The sequence below is a fragment of the Giraffa tippelskirchi genome, chromosome 14 (assembly GCF_054371585.1).
Source record: "Giraffa tippelskirchi isolate mGirTip1 chromosome 14, T2T-mGirTip1v1.2.pri, whole genome shotgun sequence".
NCBI classification, from domain to species: Eukaryota; Metazoa; Chordata; class Mammalia; order Artiodactyla; family Giraffidae; genus Giraffa; species Giraffa tippelskirchi.
In genome coordinates, this window is record NC_137288.1 from 9,762,098 (window position 1) to 9,785,421 (window position 23,324).

A 23,324-nucleotide genomic window follows, 5' to 3' on the forward strand; every position below is an offset into this window, starting at 1 on the left:
AACTTGGCCACAGCAAGGAGGTGTGCACCCAGACAGAACCCCCAGATCCGGCCATTGGAGCTCAGGGAGGCCACTGGTGTGGCTTGTCCCTGTGGCAGGGGCCGAGGCACGCAGCCCACCCTGATTCCTGCGGGGGCCTGACTTGGGAAGTGCCATCTGGTAGCTTTGAGACTCACCAAACCAAATTGCACTGGAGAGAGGAGGGACACCTTCCTTCATCCACCCCCCACCCCCGCCGGATTCCCACATACCCTGACCCCTTTCTCCCGATTTCGGAGCCATTTCCAGAGTCCCGCTCATATGACCTCATTCGAAGTGCACTGTGGACGAGCTGCCATCTGCAGCTACTACCACAGCGGCCAAGGGCTTTAGCTCCCGACTACCTCCCTTCCTTTGGAACTTGGGGGCCCTCTACTCCCCACTTGCACACCACAGACCTTTGCTGAGGATTGTGGGGACCCTCACTCAGTTTGCAGTACGTTGTAGCCATCCCTGTCCTCTCTATACCTCCCTTGAAACTCAGCTTGTGAGCTCCTTTGGAGCAGCGTGGCCCACCTGGCTGCAACGGAAGAGACACAGCTGACAGTGAAACAACAGCTTAGATCTGAGACCCGGAAAGCTCTGTCAGAAGGGACCTCCCTCTTCACACCGTAGAGGCTGTAGGAGGCGCCAGGCTTTCGAACCAGTGCTGGGGCCAAAACGACTCCACAGCTGTTTTCCTTCCTGGGGAGGGTTCTGGCTCGAGTGGGAATGGCTCAAGTCTCCTAAGGTTCTGCAAGCCCACTGTGTGCAGATTCACGGTACACAGAGAGGAGAAGGTGGAGTCCTGCCCTGTAGGTGGTCACAGCTCACGGATGAGCCAGGCAGGCAGGCAGGCAGGGCATGAGAACACCTGAGCTGCCTTCATGAGTGAATGGTGTGGGGGCAGAGGAAGAGAAGCCGGTCTGCTCCCTCGTGTGGTGCCCCGGGCAGGTTGTCCCCAGAGGAAACCCTTACGACGGTGAGGACTATCACTGCTGTTTCCCAAGGGGTTCCGTCGGTGCGTGTCTTCCCCGGAGCGGTCAGGCCGTCTCTCAAGTACACGGGCCATGGGCATTGCCTCTCCTTGGAACTTCCCATGTGTTTCTCTTTTTTATGGAACAGTGATTTTCTAGAGGGGTTCTGGGCCACAAGGATGTTGGGTCATTTTCTAGCCTTCTGTCATGAAGAACGCTTTCCTGGGTGTTGGGGTGGTTTGTTGTTCCAGCTCCCTTTCTTGGCTTCTTTTGGGAGCTGGTGCAACAAGACGAGCTCAGCCTCTGCCTTCTGGCTGAGATGTCACCCTTGACACAGCAATGCCTGCCTGGAGATAATGATGGCAGTTGCCAAAAGGGCTTCGTTTGGCACATGGTATCTTGAAAGGACGTACACCGTCCTTTCAGATATCAAAGGCTAGTTCAAATGACGTACAAATGAGAACTCTCCAATGGAGTCTTACAGTAGTTGGAGAGTCCAAAAAACACTCCGTCAGTCATTTCACTGAGAGTCATTGATTGGGGACACCAAGAATATAGGAAGGAATGCACAAAGAAAGGATGAAATTGTGTTCAGGATCGGGGGAAGGGATGAACAGGGCGTGCTTGCCTTGAATCCAGGCTTTGTTGGGGGGTGGGGCATAAAGATCAAACGGGTCTGAAACTACAAAGTGGTGATGGTAACACAGTATCACCAGAGTTACACAACAGTGTTCCCAAATTGCAACAATGATGAAAAAGTTTACTAATCCCAACTTAACCAACAAAAGTACAGGAAACCATACAAAAAATAAAACATCACCAGAAAGGTGGAAACAAAGCAAATGCAAAGCAGTTCAGGGGAAAGGAACTCCATGTCCCCTGGGGGCAGACCGAGTTGCCAGCGTCCACGGTGAGCAGACGGGGATGGAGGCTGCAGAGCCGACCGCTCCCCTGGACGTGGTGTTTCCGGCAAGGGCTCTGGGTGTCTGTCCAGAGCGGGGGCTCGTTCTCCCTGCAGGGGTGGGTGAGTCATCGTGGGCGTCTGGGTGTTGCGCGGGAGCCAGGGCAGGCTCTCCCTGCCGAGGCGGTGACTCCTCCTCTGCCTCGGGTTCTCCTGCCAGAGCCCGAGCAGGTAGAGGTGCACGTGGAGGTGGAGGTTCTGGCTGAGGGGGTGGGACATCAGTGCCTGGGGCTGGGGGTCCTGCAGGCATGGAGATCCGATCTGCCCGGTGTGCTGGCCAGTACCCAGCTGGCCTGGTGTCTCTGCGAGGGCAAGTCTCGGTTCTCCATCTGCCCTCGGTGGATCCCTGGGTCCTGCACCTGGAGCCAGCACCTCTGTAGGGACAGGTCTGGGAAGCGGAGCCTGGTTCCAGTTGGAGGCCAGTGCTAGAGCTGGGGGAGAAGCAAAGTTTGCCCACAGGCCAGCCTTGGCATGTGCGTCTCCCGGGACAGAAAGCTTCCAAGAGATTCCCAAAGAATACCCAGCGTCGGATGTCTTTTGGGACTGAAGTGTGCAAGATGGGGGGCGGGGGGTGTGAGGCCAGCGCTTGCTGCAGGCCCAGCAGCAGCTTTCGGGGACTCGTCCCTGTGTAGCTCAGCACCCCCTCCCCACACACTCCCGTGCACCAGCCCCAGCGTCCTCACCTCTGTGCTCTGGCGTGCTGGGCTCCAGGTCCTCCTGCTGCCTCAGAGGCCGGGGTTCTCGGGACTCTGGGTCGGAGCCGGGTGTGCTGAGCTCCGTGGCAGCCTCAGACTGGGCCGCCGGGTGTATCCTGGGCGGTGTCTCGGCAGCAGGCCTTCCCCGCCTCCGCTTCTCCCCCGGTGGGGCTGATGCCTCCGTGGGCACGCTCACCTGGAGCCTGCACTGGGCCTCACGGGCGGGGGGGTGGTGCTCCGACCCCTCCCTCCGGGAGGTGGATGGGGTGTCCCCGTCCTCGGCCTCATCACGTGGGAAGCTCTGCAACGACAGTGACCGTCAGCCAGCCATGCTAGGAGTTTTCCGAGCTGGGCCTGGGCAGTGGAGCCACTGCTTCTGCCTGCTCGAACTTCTCTTCCCAGAAGGGTCAGAGACGTGTGTCTGCTCAGATCCCCACCCGGGAGGAAAGAGACCCACCTGAGGGTGTGAGGTCCGCCTGGGCGGCCGCCGCTGCCCGCACTCTCCCCATCCCGCCCAGCCTGCTCTCCCCTGGGGTGTGGACACAACTTGTCCGCAGGCTTCTGACCCCACATCCGCCTGGGCTTCCTTGAGGGAGACACACCCCAAGAAACCCGCATCCACACACACAGGCAAAGGACCCGGTGTTTCCGGGTGGCATGGGAGAGGCGGCCTGGTCCGTCCTGGGGCTCCCCGTGTTACCTTTCTGTTTCTCCGGGCAAAGGGCCAGAGGCCTCTCGGGGGTGTCCTGAGCCAACGTCGACAGGGTGCCCGCGCACACTGCCTGTGAGCACTCCTGAGGCCCCGGCCTCTGGGCAGGGGCAAACAGCAGAACATCCTGGCAGCCAGTGAACTGGCTGGGGGCTCCTCTCCGCTCTGGAGGCCTGGATACCCGGGCTGCGGGTTCTGTTGGGTTCTGTTGCCGGCAGGTGACATCATCTCCTGGGGTTCGTGCTGAGGTCCCTTCCCCAAAACTTCCCAAGGGAATCTCTGGGTTTCTGACTGCTCGACCACCCCCCTTAGGCCATGTGCAGGCACAGTGACACCCACACAGCCCAGCCCACAGCCCTGGGGAGGCCTGGGTTCAGCCAGGGCCTGAGCTCCGAGGACCCCACTGCTCTCAGACCAGGCTCCTTCTTCTCATAAGTGGTGTGGCCCTGGACAAGCATATGCCCCTCAGGGTTGCCCCAGTCTCTCCATCTGCAGAGTGGTGGTCATTCTCCCATCTGCTTCCTAGGTCTGTCGGCCTACGAGCAGCTCCATGCCTTTCCACCTGGGGCCGATATCACGTGGAGCTTGTGCGCTGAGACTTCAGAAAGAAAGATTCCATCCAGGGCTGACACAGCACAGAATGGGGCAGAACGAGGCCTGGATGTGCCGTGGTACCCAGGAAAAGGCACTCCCCCTCCTGACTGTTTTGAGACCCCGCATCCAAGTTGGAGGACCGAAAGGAAGACTCGAAGGTCTCCCTCTCTTATAGAAAAGAGTAGCCAACTTTCTGCTCCTCTGTTTCCATTGAGATTCTGTTCAAGTGTCCCAGCTCGGCTTCTGCGGGTGGCTGAGCTTCTAGTGGCTCCCTGCGTTCTTGTCTTTTCCTCTCCAAACCTTCCGTCCTTTTCCCCCTTCTGGGGTGGAAGGGCGCTGTCATTGCTTCTACCTTCGAGGCAGATTGAGGAAAAGTCTGGACCGTCGACTCCTTTCCTCTCTTTGGTTCCGTGTCTCTCTCTGGCTGTGTCCCTCTCTTTTCCTTTCTCAGTTCCGTCTGTGTCTTCCTCTTTCTCTCTCGTGTGTGGATGGATGGATGCTAGGGATGCACATGTATATGATTAGATGAGGGTTATGTTTTAGGGATAGGTTAGAGGGAGAGAAAGGCTTTAGGTCGGAGTTGGTCATGGGGGAAGGGTCAAGGGTGGTGGTGGTGTTGTTTCTTGGAATCTGAGTGCTGTGCATTCTTCGTCTCTTTCCATATGAACCCCTTCTCAGATACACCACTTGCAAGGAGTCTCTCATGTTCTGTTTCCTATCTTTTGCATTTGTGAATGCTTAGCTTCTCTGTTGTGAAGAGGTTCCATTGGATGGAAACCCATGGGTGTACTTCGTGTACCTCTTTGCCTTACTTGAAGAGACCCATTTCGACCTCCGCCCAGCAAATGGCAAGGAGACTCTGATGTTAAGGAGCCTTTGACCTACGCTTCTTTCTAGCTATCTCATGACATCAGTCTTTAGGGTGAGGTTTTCCCCCTATATTGAGGTGGTATGAGATCAAAACCAATAGCGTTCTTCAGATGTAGCTGTCTGGTTTTCCCATGGACATTGATTGAAGAGGCTTTCTTGTTCCCATTTGGATATTCTCCCCTTCTGTGTCAGAGATGAGTTGACCATGGATGCTGGGGTTTGTTTCTGGACCCTCCACTTTATTCCATCGATCTGGATCTGTGTGTGTTGTTGTATTCCCAATAGCATACTGTCCTGCTGCTGCTGCTGCGGCTAAGTCACTTCAGTCGTGTCTGACTCTGCGTGACCCCATGGCCTGCAGCCTACCAGGCTCCTCCGTCCAGGACATTTTCCAGGCAAGAGTACTGGAGTGGGTCGCCATTGCCTTCTCCGATACTCTCCTGAGGATCCTAGTTTGGTCGTCTAATTTCCTTTCACACAACCTTGGATGTCCGTATCGGGGCTTCTTCGTCGGATTGTATTGACAGTTTAGGCTCTTTTCTGTCTCCGTACCCCTTTTGCAATTCTTTGTTCGGTGCGAAAATGCATTGGCATTTTGGGAGGAATAGCATCGAAGCTGTGGATTGCCTTGTGGGGCTGTGACATCATTTTCCCAATAGGAATTCTTTCAAGCCCTGAGCACAGCTTCTCTTTCCAGTGATTGGTGTGGGCTTGATCTTCCTTCTTCCATCTCTCGCCGTTTTGTGACAACAGGTCCATCCTTCCCTTCTGGGTTAGATGGACTGGTGGGTATCACTTCAGTGAATGGCATTGTCAGTGGGGGTGATAATTCCCTTCTCGTTGGAAGACTTTGCTGTGAGTATTAGAAATGCAAGTGACTTCTCTTCCCCTTCCTCCCTGTCCGTCTCTCAGAGCCACCGGGAAACAGAGGCCTCATCCACGGTCACACAGGCCTGAGGGGGTGCAACTAGACTGTTGTTTCTTCAGGCCCTCAGTGCTGGACATCATCCGGGATCCTCTGTGTGTGTCTTCCTCAGTCTGGTGTCCCTTCAGACCTTTCCCTAGTTTTCACAGGCTTGTTGTGTTGGTGTTCTTTGTCTGTTTGGAGACACATCCTTGATAAGCTTTGTGTTTCCACTCATTCGTCTCGCGATGTATGACCTGTCTTTTGCTTTTGTCGTGAGGTCTTTCCCACAGTAGATATCTTTGATTTTGCAAAGTCCACTGTATTCTCTGGGTTTTTTTTTTTTTTTTGTGGACTGGCTTTTAGTTTTGTGTGTGAAGACTCAAAGCACGTGTCCGGTTTCTGCTCATTGTTCTTCGAGATTTGTGACAAGTTTTCATGGAAAGTTTGTCTAGGGATAACTGGAAGTGAACTCGGTGTAAGGTGTCAAGTCTCCATCTCCATTCCTGTCATCCCCTGCAGTTTCCAATTCCCTGTTCCTGAGTGGTTTTAGAGACCTTGTGGGGAGTTTGGTTGCATTGGAGTTTGCATTTCCACCTTGATTCGATTCACACTGTTCTGCCCTCAGGGACACTGTCAAGGGGGAGTGAGGAGCAGCCTGCACTTCCAGCAGTGACCACACGGTGGGGCGAGTGCTGCTCTCCCCTCAGGGAGCCCCAGGCCACAGGCATCCCAGTGAGGAGCCAGCTCTGTGCTCAGCTGAAAGGAGTTAGTCTCTCAGGAGCCTCTGAGCCCTTGCCTTTGGATCACCCAGGGTGGGCATTTACTGGGACAGAAAAAATTGCCCTGAATTCCATGGACGGAAGAGCCTGGCTGTGTAGAGTTCGTGAGTTGCCGCGAATCAGACACAACTGAGGACACAAAAATTCTATAGATTAAAACACTTTTTGGGGGTGGGGGGGAGTGAAAGGGGGGGATGTGGGTTTTTTTGTCTTATATAATAGCCAAGGGAAATCTAGTTTAAACCTAAATTCACATAGACGGGAAAGGTATAGCTCTCCGTCACCCTATTAAAAAAAAAAAAAAACTACTAAACTTTTCTGAAAGTTTATTTAGTAGCTTCCTTGAGCAGTTCATTGTGAAGCATTTTTTTTTTTTCTGTGACATTGGCCTCATTAAAAAGCACGGTTTGCCTTTACTGGATAATTCTGTTCATTGGTTTCTTAGGGAACCTTGGTAATACTTGAGTTTCCTGGGGAGTATGGTCACATGACCTGGCCCTGGCCAATCGGTGCGTTCCACCTCCCTGGCCACTGTGATTGGCTCCGGGCTGGGGCAGTGCCCAATCGGGGCCCAGGGCCGGGCCTCCCGTTGGAAGCCAGGGGAAGACGAGCTGTCGTCCTGCTGGGGTAGGGGAAGGGGTGGGGCCGGGGGAGGTCAGGCTCCAGCAGTGGGAGGGGCGTGAGGCCCGCCTGCGGCAGTTGGTGACCTTCCTGCTCCCCTCAGGGCAGAGCCGCCGGCCTGAGAATGAGGGCGCTGCTGAGCCCAGGGCCTGGGATGGCCCGTTGCTGCTGTGGTCCCAGAGCTCCACCCGAGACCTGAGGGAAGCCGTCTGCCCGTGAGTCCTCTCCCGCTTGTCTGTCAGCTTGTTTGAACCATGCTGGGTTTTCTGCCCAGCTGGCTAAGGGGAGTCCCTGGAAATGCAAGGGTGTGGGTTTTGGCAGACTTCAGGGAAGACATGCCAGATGAGCCTGGGAGACTCCAGCTTAATCTGGATTCAGGAGATATCTCTTCGGGCCAGCTAGTAATTGTAGGATAAGCCTAATGAGTCTTCACAGGATGAAGAGAGTAACGTGCCAAGGTAGCAATCGATGTCCTCATTCGAGAGGATGAAGCTGGTGCTCAGAGAAGGGGGGAACTTGGCCACAGCAAGGAGGTGTGCACCCAGACAGAACCCCCAGATCCGGCCATTGGAGCTCAGGGAGGCCACTGGTGTGGCTTGTCCCTGTGGCAGGGGCCGAGGCACGCAGCCCACCCTGATTCCTGCGGGGGCCTGACTTGGGAAGTGCCATCTGGTAGCTTTGAGACTCACCAAACCAAATTGCACTGGAGAGAGGAGGGACACCTTCCTTCATCCACCCCCCACCCCCGCCGGATTCCCACATACCCTGACCCCTTTCTCCCGATTTCGGAGCCATTTCCAGAGTCCCGCTCATATGACCTCATTCGAAGTGCACTGTGGACGAGCTGCCATCTGCAGCTACTACCACAGCGGCCAAGGGCTTTAGCTCCCGACTACCTCCCTTCCTTTGGAACTTGGGGGCCCTCTACTCCCCACTTGCACACCACAGACCTTTGCTGAGGATTGTGGGGACCCTCACTCAGTTTGCAGTACGTTGTAGCCATCCCTGTCCTCTCTATACCTCCCTTGAAACTCAGCTTGTGAGCTCCTTTGGAGCAGCGTGGCCCACCTGGCTGCAACGGAAGAGACACAGCTGACAGTGAAACAACAGCTTAGATCTGAGACCCGGAAAGCTCTGTCAGAAGGGACCTCCCTCTTCACACCGTAGAGGCTGTAGGAGGCGCCAGGCTTTCGAACCAGTGCTGGGGCCAAAACGACTCCACAGCTGTTTTCCTTCCTGGGGAGGGTTCTGGCTCGAGTGGGAATGGCTCAAGTCTCCTAAGGTTCTGCAAGCCCACTGTGTGCAGATTCACGGTACACAGAGAGGAGAAGGTGGAGTCCTGCCCTGTAGGTGGTCACAGCTCACGGATGAGCCAGGCAGGCAGGCAGGCAGGGCATGAGAACACCTGAGCTGCCTTCATGAGTGAATGGTGTGGGGGCAGAGGAAGAGAAGCCGGTCTGCTCCCTCGTGTGGTGCCCCGGGCAGGTTGTCCCCAGAGGAAACCCTTACGACGGTGAGGACTATCACTGCTGTTTCCCAAGGGGTTCCGTCGGTGCGTGTCTTCCCCGGAGCGGTCAGGCCGTCTCTCAAGTACACGGGCCATGGGCATTGCCTCTCCTTGGAACTTCCCATGTGTTTCTCTTTTTTATGGAACAGTGATTTTCTAGAGGGGTTCTGGGCCACAAGGATGTTGGGTCATTTTCTAGCCTTCTGTCATGAAGAACGCTTTCCTGGGTGTTGGGGTGGTTTGTTGTTCCAGCTCCCTTTCTTGGCTTCTTTTGGGAGCTGGTGCAACAAGACGAGCTCAGCCTCTGCCTTCTGGCTGAGATGTCACCCTTGACACAGCAATGCCTGCCTGGAGATAATGATGGCAGTTGCCAAAAGGGCTTCGTTTGGCACATGGTATCTTGAAAGGACGTACACCGTCCTTTCAGATATCAAAGGCTAGTTCAAATGACGTACAAATGAGAACTCTCCAATGGAGTCTTACAGTAGTTGGAGAGTCCAAAAAACACTCCGTCAGTCATTTCACTGAGAGTCATTGATTGGGGACACCAAGAATATAGGAAGGAATGCACAAAGAAAGGATGAAATTGTGTTCAGGATCGGGGGAAGGGATGAACAGGGCGTGCTTGCCTTGAATCCAGGCTTTGTTGGGGGGTGGGGCATAAAGATCAAACGGGTCTGAAACTACAAAGTGGTGATGGTAACACAGTATCACCAGAGTTACACAACAGTGTTCCCAAATTGCAACAATGATGAAAAAGTTTACTAATCCCAACTTAACCAACAAAAGTACAGGAAACCATACAAAAAATAAAACATCACCAGAAAGGTGGAAACAAAGCAAATGCAAAGCAGTTCAGGGGAAAGGAACTCCATGTCCCCTGGGGGCAGACCGAGTTGCCAGCGTCCACGGTGAGCAGACGGGGATGGAGGCTGCAGAGCCGACCGCTCCCCTGGACGTGGTGTTTCCGGCAAGGGCTCTGGGTGTCTGTCCAGAGCGGGGGCTCGTTCTCCCTGCAGGGGTGGGTGAGTCATCGTGGGCGTCTGGGTGTTGCGCGGGAGCCAGGGCAGGCTCTCCCTGCCGAGGCGGTGACTCCTCCTCTGCCTCGGGTTCTCCTGCCAGAGCCCGAGCAGGTAGAGGTGCACGTGGAGGTGGAGGTTCTGGCTGAGGGGGTGGGACATCAGTGCCTGGGGCTGGGGGTCCTGCAGGCATGGAGATCCGATCTGCCCGGTGTGCTGGCCAGTACCCAGCTGGCCTGGTGTCTCTGCGAGGGCAAGTCTCGGTTCTCCATCTGCCCTCGGTGGATCCCTGGGTCCTGCACCTGGAGCCAGCACCTCTGTAGGGACAGGTCTGGGAAGCGGAGCCTGGTTCCAGTTGGAGGCCAGTGCTAGAGCTGGGGGAGAAGCAAAGTTTGCCCACAGGCCAGCCTTGGCATGTGCGTCTCCCGGGACAGAAAGCTTCCAAGAGATTCCCAAAGAATACCCAGCGTCGGATGTCTTTTGGGACTGAAGTGTGCAAGATGGGGGGCGGGGGGTGTGAGGCCAGCGCTTGCTGCAGGCCCAGCAGCAGCTTTCGGGGACTCGTCCCTGTGTAGCTCAGCACCCCCTCCCCACACACTCCCGTGCACCAGCCCCAGCGTCCTCACCTCTGTGCTCTGGCGTGCTGGGCTCCAGGTCCTCCTGCTGCCTCAGAGGCCGGGGTTCTCGGGACTCTGGGTCGGAGCCGGGTGTGCTGAGCTCCGTGGCAGCCTCAGACTGGGCCGCCGGGTGTATCCTGGGCGGTGTCTCGGCAGCAGGCCTTCCCCGCCTCCGCTTCTCCCCCGGTGGGGCTGATGCCTCCGTGGGCACGCTCACCTGGAGCCTGCACTGGGCCTCACGGGCGGGGGGGTGGTGCTCCGACCCCTCCCTCCGGGAGGTGGATGGGGTGTCCCCGTCCTCGGCCTCATCACGTGGGAAGCTCTGCAACGACAGTGACCGTCAGCCAGCCATGCTAGGAGTTTTCCGAGCTGGGCCTGGGCAGTGGAGCCACTGCTTCTGCCTGCTCGAACTTCTCTTCCCAGAAGGGTCAGAGACGTGTGTCTGCTCAGATCCCCACCCGGGAGGAAAGAGACCCACCTGAGGGTGTGAGGTCCGCCTGGGCGGCCGCCGCTGCCCGCACTCTCCCCATCCCGCCCAGCCTGCTCTCCCCTGGGGTGTGGACACAACTTGTCCGCAGGCTTCTGACCCCACATCCGCCTGGGCTTCCTTGAGGGAGACACACCCCAAGAAACCCGCATCCACACACACAGGCAAAGGACCCGGTGTTTCCGGGTGGCATGGGAGAGGCGGCCTGGTCCGTCCTGGGGCTCCCCGTGTTACCTTTCTGTTTCTCCGGGCAAAGGGCCAGAGGCCTCTCGGGGGTGTCCTGAGCCAACGTCGACAGGGTGCCCGCGCACACTGCCTGTGAGCACTCCTGAGGCCCCGGCCTCTGGGCAGGGGCAAACAGCAGAACATCCTGGCAGCCAGTGAACTGGCTGGGGGCTCCTCTCCGCTCTGGAGGCCTGGATACCCGGGCTGCGGGTTCTGTTGGGTTCTGTTGCCGGCAGGTGACATCATCTCCTGGGGTTCGTGCTGAGGTCCCTTCCCCAAAACTTCCCAAGGGAATCTCTGGGTTTCTGACTGCTCGACCACCCCCCTTAGGCCATGTGCAGGCACAGTGACACCCACACAGCCCAGCCCACAGCCCTGGGGAGGCCTGGGTTCAGCCAGGGCCTGAGCTCCGAGGACCCCACTGCTCTCAGACCAGGCTCCTTCTTCTCATAAGTGGTGTGGCCCTGGACAAGCATATGCCCCTCAGGGTTGCCCCAGTCTCTCCATCTGCAGAGTGGTGGTCATTCTCCCATCTGCTTCCTAGGTCTGTCGGCCTACGAGCAGCTCCATGCCTTTCCACCTGGGGCCGATATCACGTGGAGCTTGTGCGCTGAGACTTCAGAAAGAAAGATTCCATCCAGGGCTGACACAGCACAGAATGGGGCAGAACGAGGCCTGGATGTGCCGTGGTACCCAGGAAAAGGCACTCCCCCTCCTGACTGTTTTGAGACCCCGCATCCAAGTTGGAGGACCGAAAGGAAGACTCGAAGGTCTCCCTCTCTTATAGAAAAGAGTAGCCAACTTTCTGCTCCTCTGTTTCCATTGAGATTCTGTTCAAGTGTCCCAGCTCGGCTTCTGCGGGTGGCTGAGCTTCTAGTGGCTCCCTGCGTTCTTGTCTTTTCCTCTCCAAACCTTCCGTCCTTTTCCCCCTTCTGGGGTGGAAGGGCGCTGTCATTGCTTCTACCTTCGAGGCAGATTGAGGAAAAGTCTGGACCGTCGACTCCTTTCCTCTCTTTGGTTCCGTGTCTCTCTCTGGCTGTGTCCCTCTCTTTTCCTTTCTCAGTTCCGTCTGTGTCTTCCTCTTTCTCTCTCGTGTGTGGATGGATGGATGCTAGGGATGCACATGTATATGATTAGATGAGGGTTATGTTTTAGGGATAGGTTAGAGGGAGAGAAAGGCTTTAGGTCGGAGTTGGTCATGGGGGAAGGGTCAAGGGTGGTGGTGGTGTTGTTTCTTGGAATCTGAGTGCTGTGCATTCTTCGTCTCTTTCCATATGAACCCCTTCTCAGATACACCACTTGCAAGGAGTCTCTCATGTTCTGTTTCCTATCTTTTGCATTTGTGAATGCTTAGCTTCTCTGTTGTGAAGAGGTTCCATTGGATGGAAACCCATGGGTGTACTTCGTGTACCTCTTTGCCTTACTTGAAGAGACCCATTTCGACCTCCGCCCAGCAAATGGCAAGGAGACTCTGATGTTAAGGAGCCTTTGACCTACGCTTCTTTCTAGCTATCTCATGACATCAGTCTTTAGGGTGAGGTTTTCCCCCTATATTGAGGTGGTATGAGATCAAAACCAATAGCGTTCTTCAGATGTAGCTGTCTGGTTTTCCCATGGACATTGATTGAAGAGGCTTTCTTGTTCCCATTTGGATATTCTCCCCTTCTGTGTCAGAGATGAGTTGACCATGGATGCTGGGGTTTGTTTCTGGACCCTCCACTTTATTCCATCGATCTGGATCTGTGTGTGTTGTTGTATTCCCAATAGCATACTGTCCTGCTGCTGCTGCTGCGGCTAAGTCACTTCAGTCGTGTCTGACTCTGCGTGACCCCATGGCCTGCAGCCTACCAGGCTCCTCCGTCCAGGACGTTTTCCAGGCAAGAGTACTGGAGTGGGTCGCCATTGCCTTCTCCGATACTCTCCTGAGGATCCTAGTTTGGTCGTCTAATTTCCTTTCACACAACCTTGGATGTCCGTATCGGGGCTTTTTCATCGGATTGTATTGACAGTTTAGGCTCTTTTCTGTCTCCGTACCCCTTTTGCAATTCTTTGTTCGGTGCGAAAATGCATTGGCATTTTGGGAGGAATAGCATCGAAGCTGTGGATTGCCTTGTGGGGCTGTGACATCATTTTCCCAATAGGAATTCTTTCAAGCCCTGAGCACAGCTTCTCTTTCCAGTGATTGGTGTGGGCTTGATCTTCCTTCTTCCATCTCTCGCCGTTTTGTGAGAACAGGTCCATCCTTCCCTTCTGGGTTAGATGGACTGGTGGGTATCACTTCAGTGAATGGCATTGTCAGTGGGGGTGATAATTCCCTTCTCGTTGGAAGACTTTGCTGTGAGTATTAGAAATGCAAGTGACTTCTCTTCCCCTTCCTCCCTGTCCGTCTCTCAGAGCCACCGGGAAACAGAGGCCTCATCCACGGTCACACAGGCCTGAGGGGGTGCAACTAGACTGTTGTTTCTTCAGGCCCTCAGTGCTGGACATCATCCGGGATCCTCTGTGTGTGTCTTCCTCAGTCTGGTGTCCCTTCAGACCTTTCCCTAGTTTTCACAGGCTTGTTGTGTTGGTGTTCTTTGTCTGTTTGGAGACACATCCTTGATAAGCTTTGTGTTTCCACTCATTCGTCTCGCGATGTATGACCTGTCTTTTGCTTTTGTCGTGAGGTATTTCCCACAGTAGATATCTTTGATTTTGCAAAGTCCACTGTATTCTCTGGGTTTTTTTTTTTTTTTTGTGGACTGGCTTTTAGTTTTGTGTGTGAAGACTCAAAGCACGTGTCCGGTTTCTGCTCATTGTTCTTCGAGATTTGTGACAAGTTTTCATGGAAAGTTTGTCTAGGGATAACTGGAAGTGAACTCGGTGTAAGGTGTCAAGTCTCCATCTCCATTCCTGTCATCCCCTGCAGTTTCCAATTCCCTGTTCCTGAGTGGTTTTAGAGACCTTGTGGGGAGTTTGGTTGCATTGGAGTTTGCATTTCCACCTTGATTCGATTCACACTGTTCTGCCCTCAGGGACACTGTCAAGGGGGAGTGAGGAGCAGCCTGCACTTCCAGCAGTGACCACACGGTGGGGCGAGTGCTGCTCTCCCCTCAGGGAGCCCCAGGCCACAGGCATCCCAGTGAGGAGCCAGCTCTGTGCTCAGCTGAAAGGAGTTAGTCTCTCAGGAGCCTCTGAGCCCTTGCCTTTGGATCACCCAGGGTGGGCATTTACTGGGACAGAAAAAATTGCCCTGAATTCCATGGACGGAAGAGCCTGGCTGTGTAGAGTTCGTGAGTTGCCGCGAATCAGACACAACTGAGGACACAAAAATTCTATAGATTAAAACACTTTTTGGGGGTGGGGGGGAGTGAAAGGGGGGGATGTGGGTTTTTTTGTCTTATATAATAGCCAAGGGAAATCTAGTTTAAACCTAAATTCACATAGACGGGAAAGGTATAGCTCTCCGTCACCCTATTAAAAAAAAAAAAAACTACTAAACTTTTCTGAAAGTTTATTTAGTAGCTTCCTTGAGCAGTTCATTGTGAAGCATTTTTTTTTTTTTCTGTGACATTGGCCTCATTAAAAAGCACGGTTTGCCTTTACTGGATAATTCTGTTCATTGGTTTCTTAGGGAACCTTGGTAATACTTGAGTTTCCTGGGGAGTATGGTCACATGACCTGGCCCTGGCCAATCGGTGCGTTCCACCTCCCTGGCCACTGTGATTGGCTCCGGGCTGGGGCAGTGCCCAATCGGGGCCCAGGGCCGGGCCTCCCGTTGGAAGCCAGGGGAAGACGAGCTGTCGTCCTGCTGGGGTAGGGGAAGGGGTGGGGCCGGGGGAGGTCAGGCTCCAGCAGTGGGAGGGGCGTGAGGCCCGCCTGCGGCAGTTGGTGACCTTCCTGCTCCCCTCAGGGCAGAGCCGCCGGCCTGAGAATGAGGGCGCTGCTGAGCCCAGGGCCTGGGATGGCCCGTTGCTGCTGTGGTCCCAGAGCTCCACCCGAGACCTGAGGGAAGCCGTCTGCCCGTGAGTCCTCTCCCGCTTGTCTGTCAGCTTGTTTGAAGCATGCTGGGTTTTCTGCCCAGCTGGCTAAGGGGAGTCCCTGGAAATGCAAGGGTGTGGGTTTTGGCAGACTTCAGGGAAGACATGCCAGATGAGCCTGGGAGACTCCAGCTTAATCTGGATTCAGGAGATATCTCTTCGGGCCAGCTAGTAATTGTAGGATAAGCCTAATGAGTCTTCACAGGATGAAGAGAGTAACGTGCCAAGGTAGCAATCGATGTCCTCATTCGAGAGGATGAAGCTGGTGCTCAGAGAAGGGGGGAACTTGGCCACAGCAAGGAGGTGTGCACCCAGACAGAACCCCCAGATCCGGCCATTGGAGCTCAGGGAGGCCACTGGTGTGGCTTGTCCCTGTGGCAGGGGCCGAGGCACGCAGCCCACCCTGATTCCTGCGGGGGCCTGACTTGGGAAGTGCCATCTGGTAGCTTTGAGACTCACCAAACCAAATTGCACTGGAGAGAGGAGGGACACCTTCCTTCATCCACCCCCCATCCCCGCCGGATTCCCACATACCCTGACCCCTTTCTCCCGATTTCGGAGCCATTTCCAGAGTCCCGCTCATATGACCTCATTCGAAGTGCACTGTGGACGAGCTGCCATCTGCAGCTACTACCACAGCGGCCAAGGGCTTTAGCTCCCGACTACCTCCCTTCCTTTGGAACTTGGGGGCCCTCTACTCCCCACTTGCACACCACAGACCTTTGCTGAGGATTGTGGGGACCCTCACTCAGTTTGCAGTACGTTGTAGCCATCCCTGTCCTCTCTATACCTCCCTTGAAACTCAGCTTGTGAGCTCCTTTGGAGCAGCGTGGCCCACCTGGCTGCAACGGAAGAGACACAGCTGACAGTGAAACAACAGCTTAGATCTGAGACCCGGAAAGCTCTGTCAGAAGGGACCTCCCTCTTCACACCGTAGAGGCTGTAGGAGGCGCCAGGCTTTCGAACCAGTGCTGGGGCCAAAACGACTCCACAGCTGTTTTCCTTCCTGGGGAGGGTTCTGGCTCGAGTGGGAATGGCTCAAGTCTCCTAAGGTTCTGCAAGCCCACTGTGTGCAGATTCACGGTACACAGAGAGGAGAAGGTGGAGTCCTGCCCTGTAGGTGGTCACAGCTCACGGATGAGCCAGGCAGGCAGGCAGGCAGGGCATGAGAACACCTGAGCTGCCTTCATGAGTGAATGGTGTGGGGGCAGAGGAAGAGAAGCCGGTCTGCTCCCTCGTGTGGTGCCCCGGGCAGGTTGTCCCCAGAGGAAACCCTTACGACGGTGAGGACTATCACTGCTGTTTCCCAAGGGGTTCCGTCGGTGCGTGTCTTCCCCGGAGCGGTCAGGCCGTCTCTCAAGTACACGGGCCATGGGCATTGCCTCTCCTTGGAACTTCCCATGTGTTTCTCTTTTTTATGGAACAGTGATTTTCTAGAGGGGTTCTGGGCCACAAGGATGTTGGGTCATTTTCTAGCCTTCTGTCATGAAGAACGCTTTCCTGGGTGTTGGGGTGGTTTGTTGTTCCAGCTCCCTTTCTTGGCTTCTTTTGGGAGCTGGTGCAACAAGACGAGCTCAGCCTCTGCCTTCTGGCTGAGATGTCACCCTTGACACAGCAATGCCTGCCTGGAGATAATGATGGCAGTTGCCAAAAGGGCTTCGTTTGGCACATGGTATCTTGAAAGGACGTACACCGTCCTTTCAGATATCAAAGGCTAGTTCAAATGACGTACAAATGAGAACTCTCCAATGGAGTCTTACAGTAGTTGGAGAGTCCAAAAAACACTCCGTCAGTCATTTCACTGAGAGTCATTGATTGGGGACACCAAGAATATAGGAAGGAATGCACAAAGAAAGGATGAAATTGTGTTCAGGATCGGGGGAAGGGATGAACAGGGCGTGCTTGCCTTGAATCCAGGCTTTGTTGGGGGGTGGGGCATAAAGATCAAACGGGTCTGAAACTACAAAGTGGTGATGGTAACACAGTATCACCAGAGTTACACAACAGTGTTCCCAAATTGCAACAATGATGAAAAAGTTTACTAATCCCAACTTAACCAACAAAAGTACAGGAAACCATACAAAAAATAAAACATCACCAGAAAGGTGGAAACAAAGCAAATGCAAAGCAGTTCAGGGGAAAGGAACTCCATGTCCCCTGGGGGCAGACCGAGTTGCCAGCGTCCACGGTGAGCAGACGGGGATGGAGGCTGCAGAGCCGACCGCTCCCCTGGACGTGGTGTTTCCGGCAAGGGCTCTGGGTGTCTGTCCAGAGCGGGGGCTCGTTCTCCCTGCAGGGGTGGGTGAGTCATCGTGGGCGTCTGGGTGTTGCGCGGGAGCCAGGGCAGGCTCTCCCTGCCGAGGCGGTGACTCCTCCTCTGCCTCGGGTTCTCCTGCCAGAGCCCGAGCAGGTAGAGGTGCACGTGGAGGTGGAGGTTCTGGCTGAGGGGGTGGGACATCAGTGCCTGGGGCTGGGGGTCCTGCAGGCATGGAGATCCGATCTGCCCGGTGTGCTGGCCAGTACCCAGCTGGCCTGGTGTCTCTGCGAGGGCAAGTCTCGGTTCTCCATCTGCCCTCGGTGGATCCCTGGGTCCTGCACCTGGAGCCAGCACCTCTGTAGGGACAGGTCTGGGAAGCGGAGCCTGGTTCCAGTTGGAGGCCAGTGCTAGAGCTGGGGGAGAAGCAAAGTTTGCCCACAGGCCAGCCTTGGCATGTGCGTCTCCCGGGACAGAAAGCTTCCAAGAGATTCCCAAAGAATACCCAGCGTCGGATGTCTTTTGGGACTGAAGTGTGCAAGATGGGGGGCGGGGGGGTGTGAGGCCAGCGCTTGCTGCAGGCCCAGCAGCAGCTTTCGGGGACTCGTCCCTGTGTAGCTCAGCACCCCCTCCCCACACACTCCCGTGCACCAGCCCCAGCGTCCTCACCTCTGTGCTCTGGCGTGCTGGGCTCCAGGTCCTCCTGCTGCCTCAGAGGCCGGGGTTCTCGGGACTCTGGGTCGGAGCCGGGTGTGCTGAGCTCCGTGGCAGCCTCAGACTGGGCCGCCGGGTGTATCCTGGGCGGTGTCTCGGCAGCAGGCCTTCCCCGCCTCCGCTTCTCCCCCGGTGGGGCTGATGCCTCCGTGGGCACGCTCACCTGGAGCCTGCACTGGGCCTCACGGGCGGGGGGGTGGTGCTCCGACCCCTCCCTCCGGGAGGTGGATGGGGTGTCCCCGTCCTCGGCCTCATCACGTGGGAAGCTCTGCAACGACAGTGACCGTCAGCCAGCCATGCTAGGAGTTTTCCGAGCTGGGCCTGGGCAGTGGAGCCGCTGCTTCTGCCTGCTCGAACTTCTCTTCCCAGAAGGGTCAGAGACGTGTGTCTGCTCAGATCCCCACCCGGGAGGAAAGAGACCCACCTGAGGGTGTGAGGTCCGCCTGGGCGGCCGCCGCTGCCCGCACTCTCCCCATCCCGCCCAGCCTGCTCTCCCCTGGGGTGTGGACACAACTTGTCCGCAGGCTTCTGACCCCACATCCGCCTGGGCTTCCTTGAGGGAGACACACCCCAAGAAACCCGCATCCACACACACAGGCAAAGGACCCGCTGTTTCCGGGTGGCATGGGAGAGGCGGCCTGGTCCGTCCTGGGGCTCCCCGTGTTACCTTTCTGTTTCTCCGGGCAAAGGGCCAGAGGCCTCTCGGGGGTGTCCTGAGCCAATGTCGACAGGGTGCCCGCGCACACTGCCTGTGAGCACTCCTGAGGCCCCGGCCTCTGGGCAGGGGCAAACAGCAGAACATCCTGGCAGCCAGTGAACTGGCTGGGGGCTCCTCTCCGCTCTGGAGGCCTGGATACCCGGGCTGCGGGTTCTGTTGGGTTCTGTTGCCGGCAGGTGACATCATCTCCTGGGGTTCGTGCTGAGGTCCCTTCCCCAAAACTTCCCAAGGGAATCTCTGGGTTTCTGACTGCTCGACCACCCCCCTTAGGCCATGTGCAGGCACAGTGACACCCACACAGCCCAGCCCACAGCCCTGGGGAGGCCTGGGTTCAGCCAGGGCCTGAGCTCCGAGGACCCCACTGCTCTCAGACCAGGCTCCTTCTTCTCATAAGTGGTGTGGCCCTGGACAAGCATATGCCCCTCAGGGTTGCCCCAGTCTCTCCATCTGCAGAGTGGTGGTCATTCTCCCATCTGCTTCCTAGGTCTGTCGGCCTACGAGCAGCTCCATGCCTTTCCACCTGGGGCCGATATCACGTGGAGCTTGTGCGCTGAGACTTCAGAAAGAAAGATTCCATCCAGGGCTGACACAGCACAGAATGGGGCAGAACGAGGCCTGGATGTGCCGTGGTACCCAGGAAAAGGCACTCCCCCTCCTGACTGTTTTGAGACCCCGCATCCAAGTTGGAGGACCGAAAGGAAGACTCGAAGGTCTCCCTCTCTTATAGAAAAGAGTAGCCAACTTTCTGCTCCTCTGTTTCCATTGAGATTCTGTTCAAGTGTCCCAGCTCGGCTTCTGCGGGTGGCTGAGCTTCTAGTGGCTCCCTGCGTTCTTGTCTTTTCCTCTCCAAACCTTCCGTCCTTTTCCCCCTTCTGGGGTGGAAGGGCGCTGTCATTGCTTCTACCTTCGAGGCAGATTGAGGAAAAGTCTGGACCGTCGACTCCTTTCCTCTCTTTGGTTCCGTGTCTCTCTCTGGCTGTGTCCCTCTCTTTTCCTTTCTCAGTTCCGTCTGTGTCTTCCTCTTTCTCTCTCGTGTGTGGATGGATGGATGCTAGGGATGCACATGTATATGATTAGATGAGGGTTATGTTTTAGGGATAGGTTAGAGGGAGAGAAAGGCTTTAGGTCGGAGTTGGTCATGGGGGAAGGGTCAAGGGTGGTGGTGGTGTTGTTTCTTGGAATCTGAGTGCTGTGCATTCTTCGTCTCTTTCCATATGAACCCCTTCTCAGATACACCACTTGCAAGGAGTCTCTCATGTTCTGTTTCCTATCTTTTGCATTTGTGAATGCTTAGCTTCTCTGTTGTGAAGAGGTTCCATTGGATGGAAACCCATGGGTGTACTTCGTGTACCTCTTTGCCTTACTTGAAGAGACCCATTTCGACCTCCGCCCAGCAAATGGCAAGGAGACTCTGATGTTAAGGAGCCTTTGACCTACGCTTCTTTCTAGCTATCTCATGACATCAGTCTTTAGGGTGAGGTTTTCCCCCTATATTGAGGTGGTATGAGATCAAAACCAATAGCGTTCTTCAGATGTAGCTGTCTGGTTTTCCCATGGACATTGATTGAAGAGGCTTTCTTGTTCCCATTTGGATATTCTCCCCTTCTGTGTCAGAGATGAGTTGACCATGGATGCTGGGGTTTGTTTCTGGACCCTCCACTTTATTCCATCGATCTGGATCTGTGTGTGTTGTTGTATTCCCAATAGCATACTGTCCTGCTGCTGCTGCTGCGGCTAAGTCACTTCAGTCGTGTCTGACTCTGCGTGACCCCATGGCCTGCAGCCTACCAGGCTCCTCCGTCCAGGACGTTTTCCAGGCAAGAGTACTGGAGTGGGTCGCCATTGCCTTCTCCGATACTCTCCTGAGGATCCTAGTTTGGTCGTCTAATTTCCTTTCACACAACCTTGGATGTCCGTATCGGGGCTTTTTCATCGGATTGTATTGACAGTTTAGGCTCTTTTCTGTCTCCGTACCCCTTTTGCAATTCTTTGTTCGGTGCGAAAATGCATTGGCATTTTGGGAGGAATAGCATCGAAGCTGTGGATTGCCTTGTGGGGCTGTGACATCATTTTCCCAATAGGAATTCTTTCAAGCCCTGAGCACAGCTTCTCTTTCCAGTGATTGGTGTGGGCTTGATCTTCCTTCTTCCATCTCTCGCCGTTTTGTGAGAACAGGTCCATCCTTCCCTTCTGGGTTAGATGGACTGGTGGGTATCACTTCAGTGAATGGCATTGTCAGTGGGGGTGATAATTCCCTTCTCGTTGGAAGACTTTGCTGTGAGTATTAGAAATGCAAGTGACTTCTCTTCCCCTTCCTCCCTGTCCGTCTCTCAGAGCCACCGGGAAACAGAGGCCTCATCCACGGTCACACAGGCCTGAGGGGGTGCAACTAGACTGTTGTTTCTTCAGGCCCTCAGTGCTGGACATCATCCGGGATCCTCTGTGTGTGTCTTCCTCAGTCTGGTGTCCCTTCAGACCTTTCCCTAGTTTTCACAGGCTTGTTGTGTTGGTGTTCTTTGTCTGTTTGGAGACACATCCTTGATAAGCTTTGTGTTTCCACTCATTCGTCTCGCGATGTATGACCTGTCTTTTGCTTTTGTCGTGAGGTATTTCCCACAGTAGATATCTTTGATTTTGCAAAGTCCACTGTATTCTCTGGGTTTTTTTTTTTTTTTTGTGGACTGGCTTTTAGTTTTGTGTGTGAAGACTCAAAGCACGTGTCCGGTTTCTGCTCATTGTTCTTCGAGATTTGTGACAAGTTTTCATGGAAAGTTTGTCTAGGGATAACTGGAAGTGAACTCGGTGTAAGGTGTCAAGTCTCCATCTCCATTCCTGTCATCCCCTGCAGTTTCCAATTCCCTGTTCCTGAGTGGTTTTAGAGACCTTGTGGGGAGTTTGGTTGCATTGGAGTTTGCATTTCCACCTTGATTCGATTCACACTGTTCTGCCCTCAGGGACACTGTCAAGGGGGAGTGAGGAGCAGCCTGCACTTCCAGCAGTGACCACACGGTGGGGCGAGTGCTGCTCTCCCCTCAGGGAGCCCCAGGCCACAGGCATCCCAGTGAGGAGCCAGCTCTGTGCTCAGCTGAAAGGAGTTAGTCTCTCAGGAGCCTCTGAGCCCTTGCCTTTGGATCACCCAGGGTGGGCATTTACTGGGACAGAAAAAATTGCCCTGAATTCCATGGACGGAAGAGCCTGGCTGTGTAGAGTTCGTGAGTTGCCGCGAATCAGACACAACTGAGGACACAAAAATTCTATAGATTAAAACACTTTTTGGGGGTGGGGGGGAGTGAAAGGGGGGGATGTGGGTTTTTTTGTCTTATATAATAGCCAAGGGAAATCTAGTTTAAACCTAAATTCACATAGACGGGAAAGGTATAGCTCTCCGTCACCCTATTAAAAAAAAAAAAAACTACTAAACTTTTCTGAAAGTTTATTTAGTAGCTTCCTTGAGCAGTTCATTGTGAAGCATTTTTTTTTTTTTCTGTGACATTGGCCTCATTAAAAAGCACGGTTTGCCTTTACTGGATAATTCTGTTCATTGGTTTCTTAGGGAACCTTGGTAATACTTGAGTTTCCTGGGGAGTATGGTCACATGACCTGGCCCTGGCCAATCGGTGCGTTCCACCTCCCTGGCCACTGTGATTGGCTCCGGGCTGGGGCAGTGCCCAATCGGGGCCCAGGGCCGGGCCTCCCGTTGGAAGCCAGGGGAAGACGAGCTGTCGTCCTGCTGGGGTAGGGGAAGGGGTGGGGCCGGGGGAGGTCAGGCTCCAGCAGTGGGAGGGGCGTGAGGCCCGCCTGCGGCAGTTGGTGACCTTCCTGCTCCCCTCAGGGCAGAGCCGCCGGCCTGAGAATGAGGGCGCTGCTGAGCCCAGGGCCTGGGATGGCCCGTTGCTGCTGTGGTCCCAGAGCTCCACCCGAGACCTGAGGGAAGCCGTCTGCCCGTGAGTCCTCTCCCGCTTGTCTGTCAGCTTGTTTGAAGCATGCTGGGTTTTCTGCCCAGCTGGCTAAGGGGAGTCCCTGGAAATGCAAGGGTGTGGGTTTTGGCAGACTTCAGGGAAGACATGCCAGATGAGCCTGGGAGACTCCAGCTTAATCTGGATTCAGGAGATATCTCTTCGGGCCAGCTAGTAATTGTAGGATAAGCCTAATGAGTCTTCACAGGATGAAGAGAGTAACGTGCCAAGGTAGCAATCGATGTCCTCATTCGAGAGGATGAAGCTGGTGCTCAGAGAAGGGGGGAACTTGGCCACAGCAAGGAGGTGTGCACCCAGACAGAACCCCCAGATCCGGCCATTGGAGCTCAGGGAGGCCACTGGTGTGGCTTGTCCCTGTGGCAGGGGCCGAGGCACGCAGCCCACCCTGATTCCTGCGGGGGCCTGACTTGGGAAGTGCCATCTGGTAGCTTTGAGACTCACCAAACCAAATTGCACTGGAGAGAGGAGGGACACCTTCCTTCATCCACCCCCCATCCCCGCCGGATTCCCACATACCCTGACCCCTTTCTCCCGATTTCGGAGCCATTTCCAGAGTCCCGCTCATATGACCTCATTCGAAGTGCACTGTGGACGAGCTGCCATCTGCAGCTACTACCACAGCGGCCAAGGGCTTTAGCTCCCGACTACCTCCCTTC

The 23,324-nt window shown here is 55.2% G+C and overlaps 3 protein-coding genes and 1 long non-coding RNA gene across 4 annotated transcripts in view; 1 reads left to right on the plus strand and 3 right to left on the minus strand.

Annotated features, from left to right (window-relative positions):
* Nucleotides 1–23,324, plus strand: part of LOC145534150 (uncharacterized) — a 694,441-nt gene that overhangs the window by 386,772 nt on the left and 284,345 nt on the right. Inside the window, exons 53-55 of the long non-coding RNA XR_014074276.1 lie at nucleotides 7,235–7,346; nucleotides 14,879–14,990; nucleotides 22,524–22,635. This is a non-coding gene — a long non-coding RNA (uncharacterized LOC145534150). The remainder of the gene's footprint in view (nucleotides 1–7,234; nucleotides 7,347–14,878; nucleotides 14,991–22,523; nucleotides 22,636–23,324) is intronic.
* On the minus strand, nucleotides 1,735–4,424 carry LOC145533893 (uncharacterized). The gene is made up of 3 exons (XM_081561237.1): nucleotides 3,352–4,424; nucleotides 2,640–2,952; nucleotides 1,735–2,387 (listed from the first exon to the last, which is right to left on the minus strand). The coding sequence occupies exons 1-3, from the start codon at nucleotides 3,586–3,588 to the stop codon at nucleotides 1,759–1,761; spliced, it is 1,179 nt and encodes a 392-aa protein (XP_081417363.1). The 5' UTR covers nucleotides 3,589–4,424; the 3' UTR covers nucleotides 1,735–1,758.
* LOC145533897 (uncharacterized) lies at nucleotides 9,379–12,068 on the minus strand. Its single transcript, XM_081561242.1, has 3 exons — nucleotides 10,996–12,068; nucleotides 10,284–10,596; nucleotides 9,379–10,031 (listed from the first exon to the last, which is right to left on the minus strand). Exons 1-3 carry the CDS (start codon nucleotides 11,230–11,232, stop codon nucleotides 9,403–9,405), a joined length of 1,179 nt encoding a protein of 392 aa, XP_081417368.1. The 5' UTR covers nucleotides 11,233–12,068; the 3' UTR covers nucleotides 9,379–9,402.
* On the minus strand, nucleotides 15,646–22,097 carry LOC145534025 (uncharacterized). The gene is made up of 3 exons (XM_081561391.1): nucleotides 18,641–22,097; nucleotides 17,929–18,241; nucleotides 15,646–17,675 (listed from the first exon to the last, which is right to left on the minus strand). The coding sequence occupies exons 1-3, from the start codon at nucleotides 18,875–18,877 to the stop codon at nucleotides 17,047–17,049; spliced, it is 1,179 nt and encodes a 392-aa protein (XP_081417517.1). The 5' UTR covers nucleotides 18,878–22,097; the 3' UTR covers nucleotides 15,646–17,046.

Bases quoted from the DNA above. Each gene is read 5' to 3' on its own strand.
- LOC145533893 (XM_081561237.1), bottom strand. From the start codon at position 3,588: ATGATGTCACCTGCCGGCAACAGAACCCAACAGAACCCGCAGCCCGGG. The intron at 2,953-3,351 runs GTAACACGGGGA...CTGTCGTTGCAG, and splicing joins TTGCCCGGAGAAACAGAAAG to AGCTTCCCACGTGATGAGGC. The intron at 2,388-2,639 runs GTGAGGACGCTG...CTTCTCCCCCAG, and splicing joins CAGCACGCCAGAGCACAGAG to CTCTAGCACTGGCCTCCAAC.
- LOC145533897 (XM_081561242.1), bottom strand. From the start codon at position 11,232: ATGATGTCACCTGCCGGCAACAGAACCCAACAGAACCCGCAGCCCGGG. The intron at 10,597-10,995 runs GTAACACGGGGA...CTGTCGTTGCAG, and splicing joins TTGCCCGGAGAAACAGAAAG to AGCTTCCCACGTGATGAGGC. The intron at 10,032-10,283 runs GTGAGGACGCTG...CTTCTCCCCCAG, and splicing joins CAGCACGCCAGAGCACAGAG to CTCTAGCACTGGCCTCCAAC.
- LOC145534025 (XM_081561391.1), bottom strand. From the start codon at position 18,877: ATGATGTCACCTGCCGGCAACAGAACCCAACAGAACCCGCAGCCCGGG. The intron at 18,242-18,640 runs GTAACACGGGGA...CTGTCGTTGCAG, and splicing joins TTGCCCGGAGAAACAGAAAG to AGCTTCCCACGTGATGAGGC. The intron at 17,676-17,928 runs GTGAGGACGCTG...CTTCTCCCCCAG, and splicing joins CAGCACGCCAGAGCACAGAG to CTCTAGCACTGGCCTCCAAC.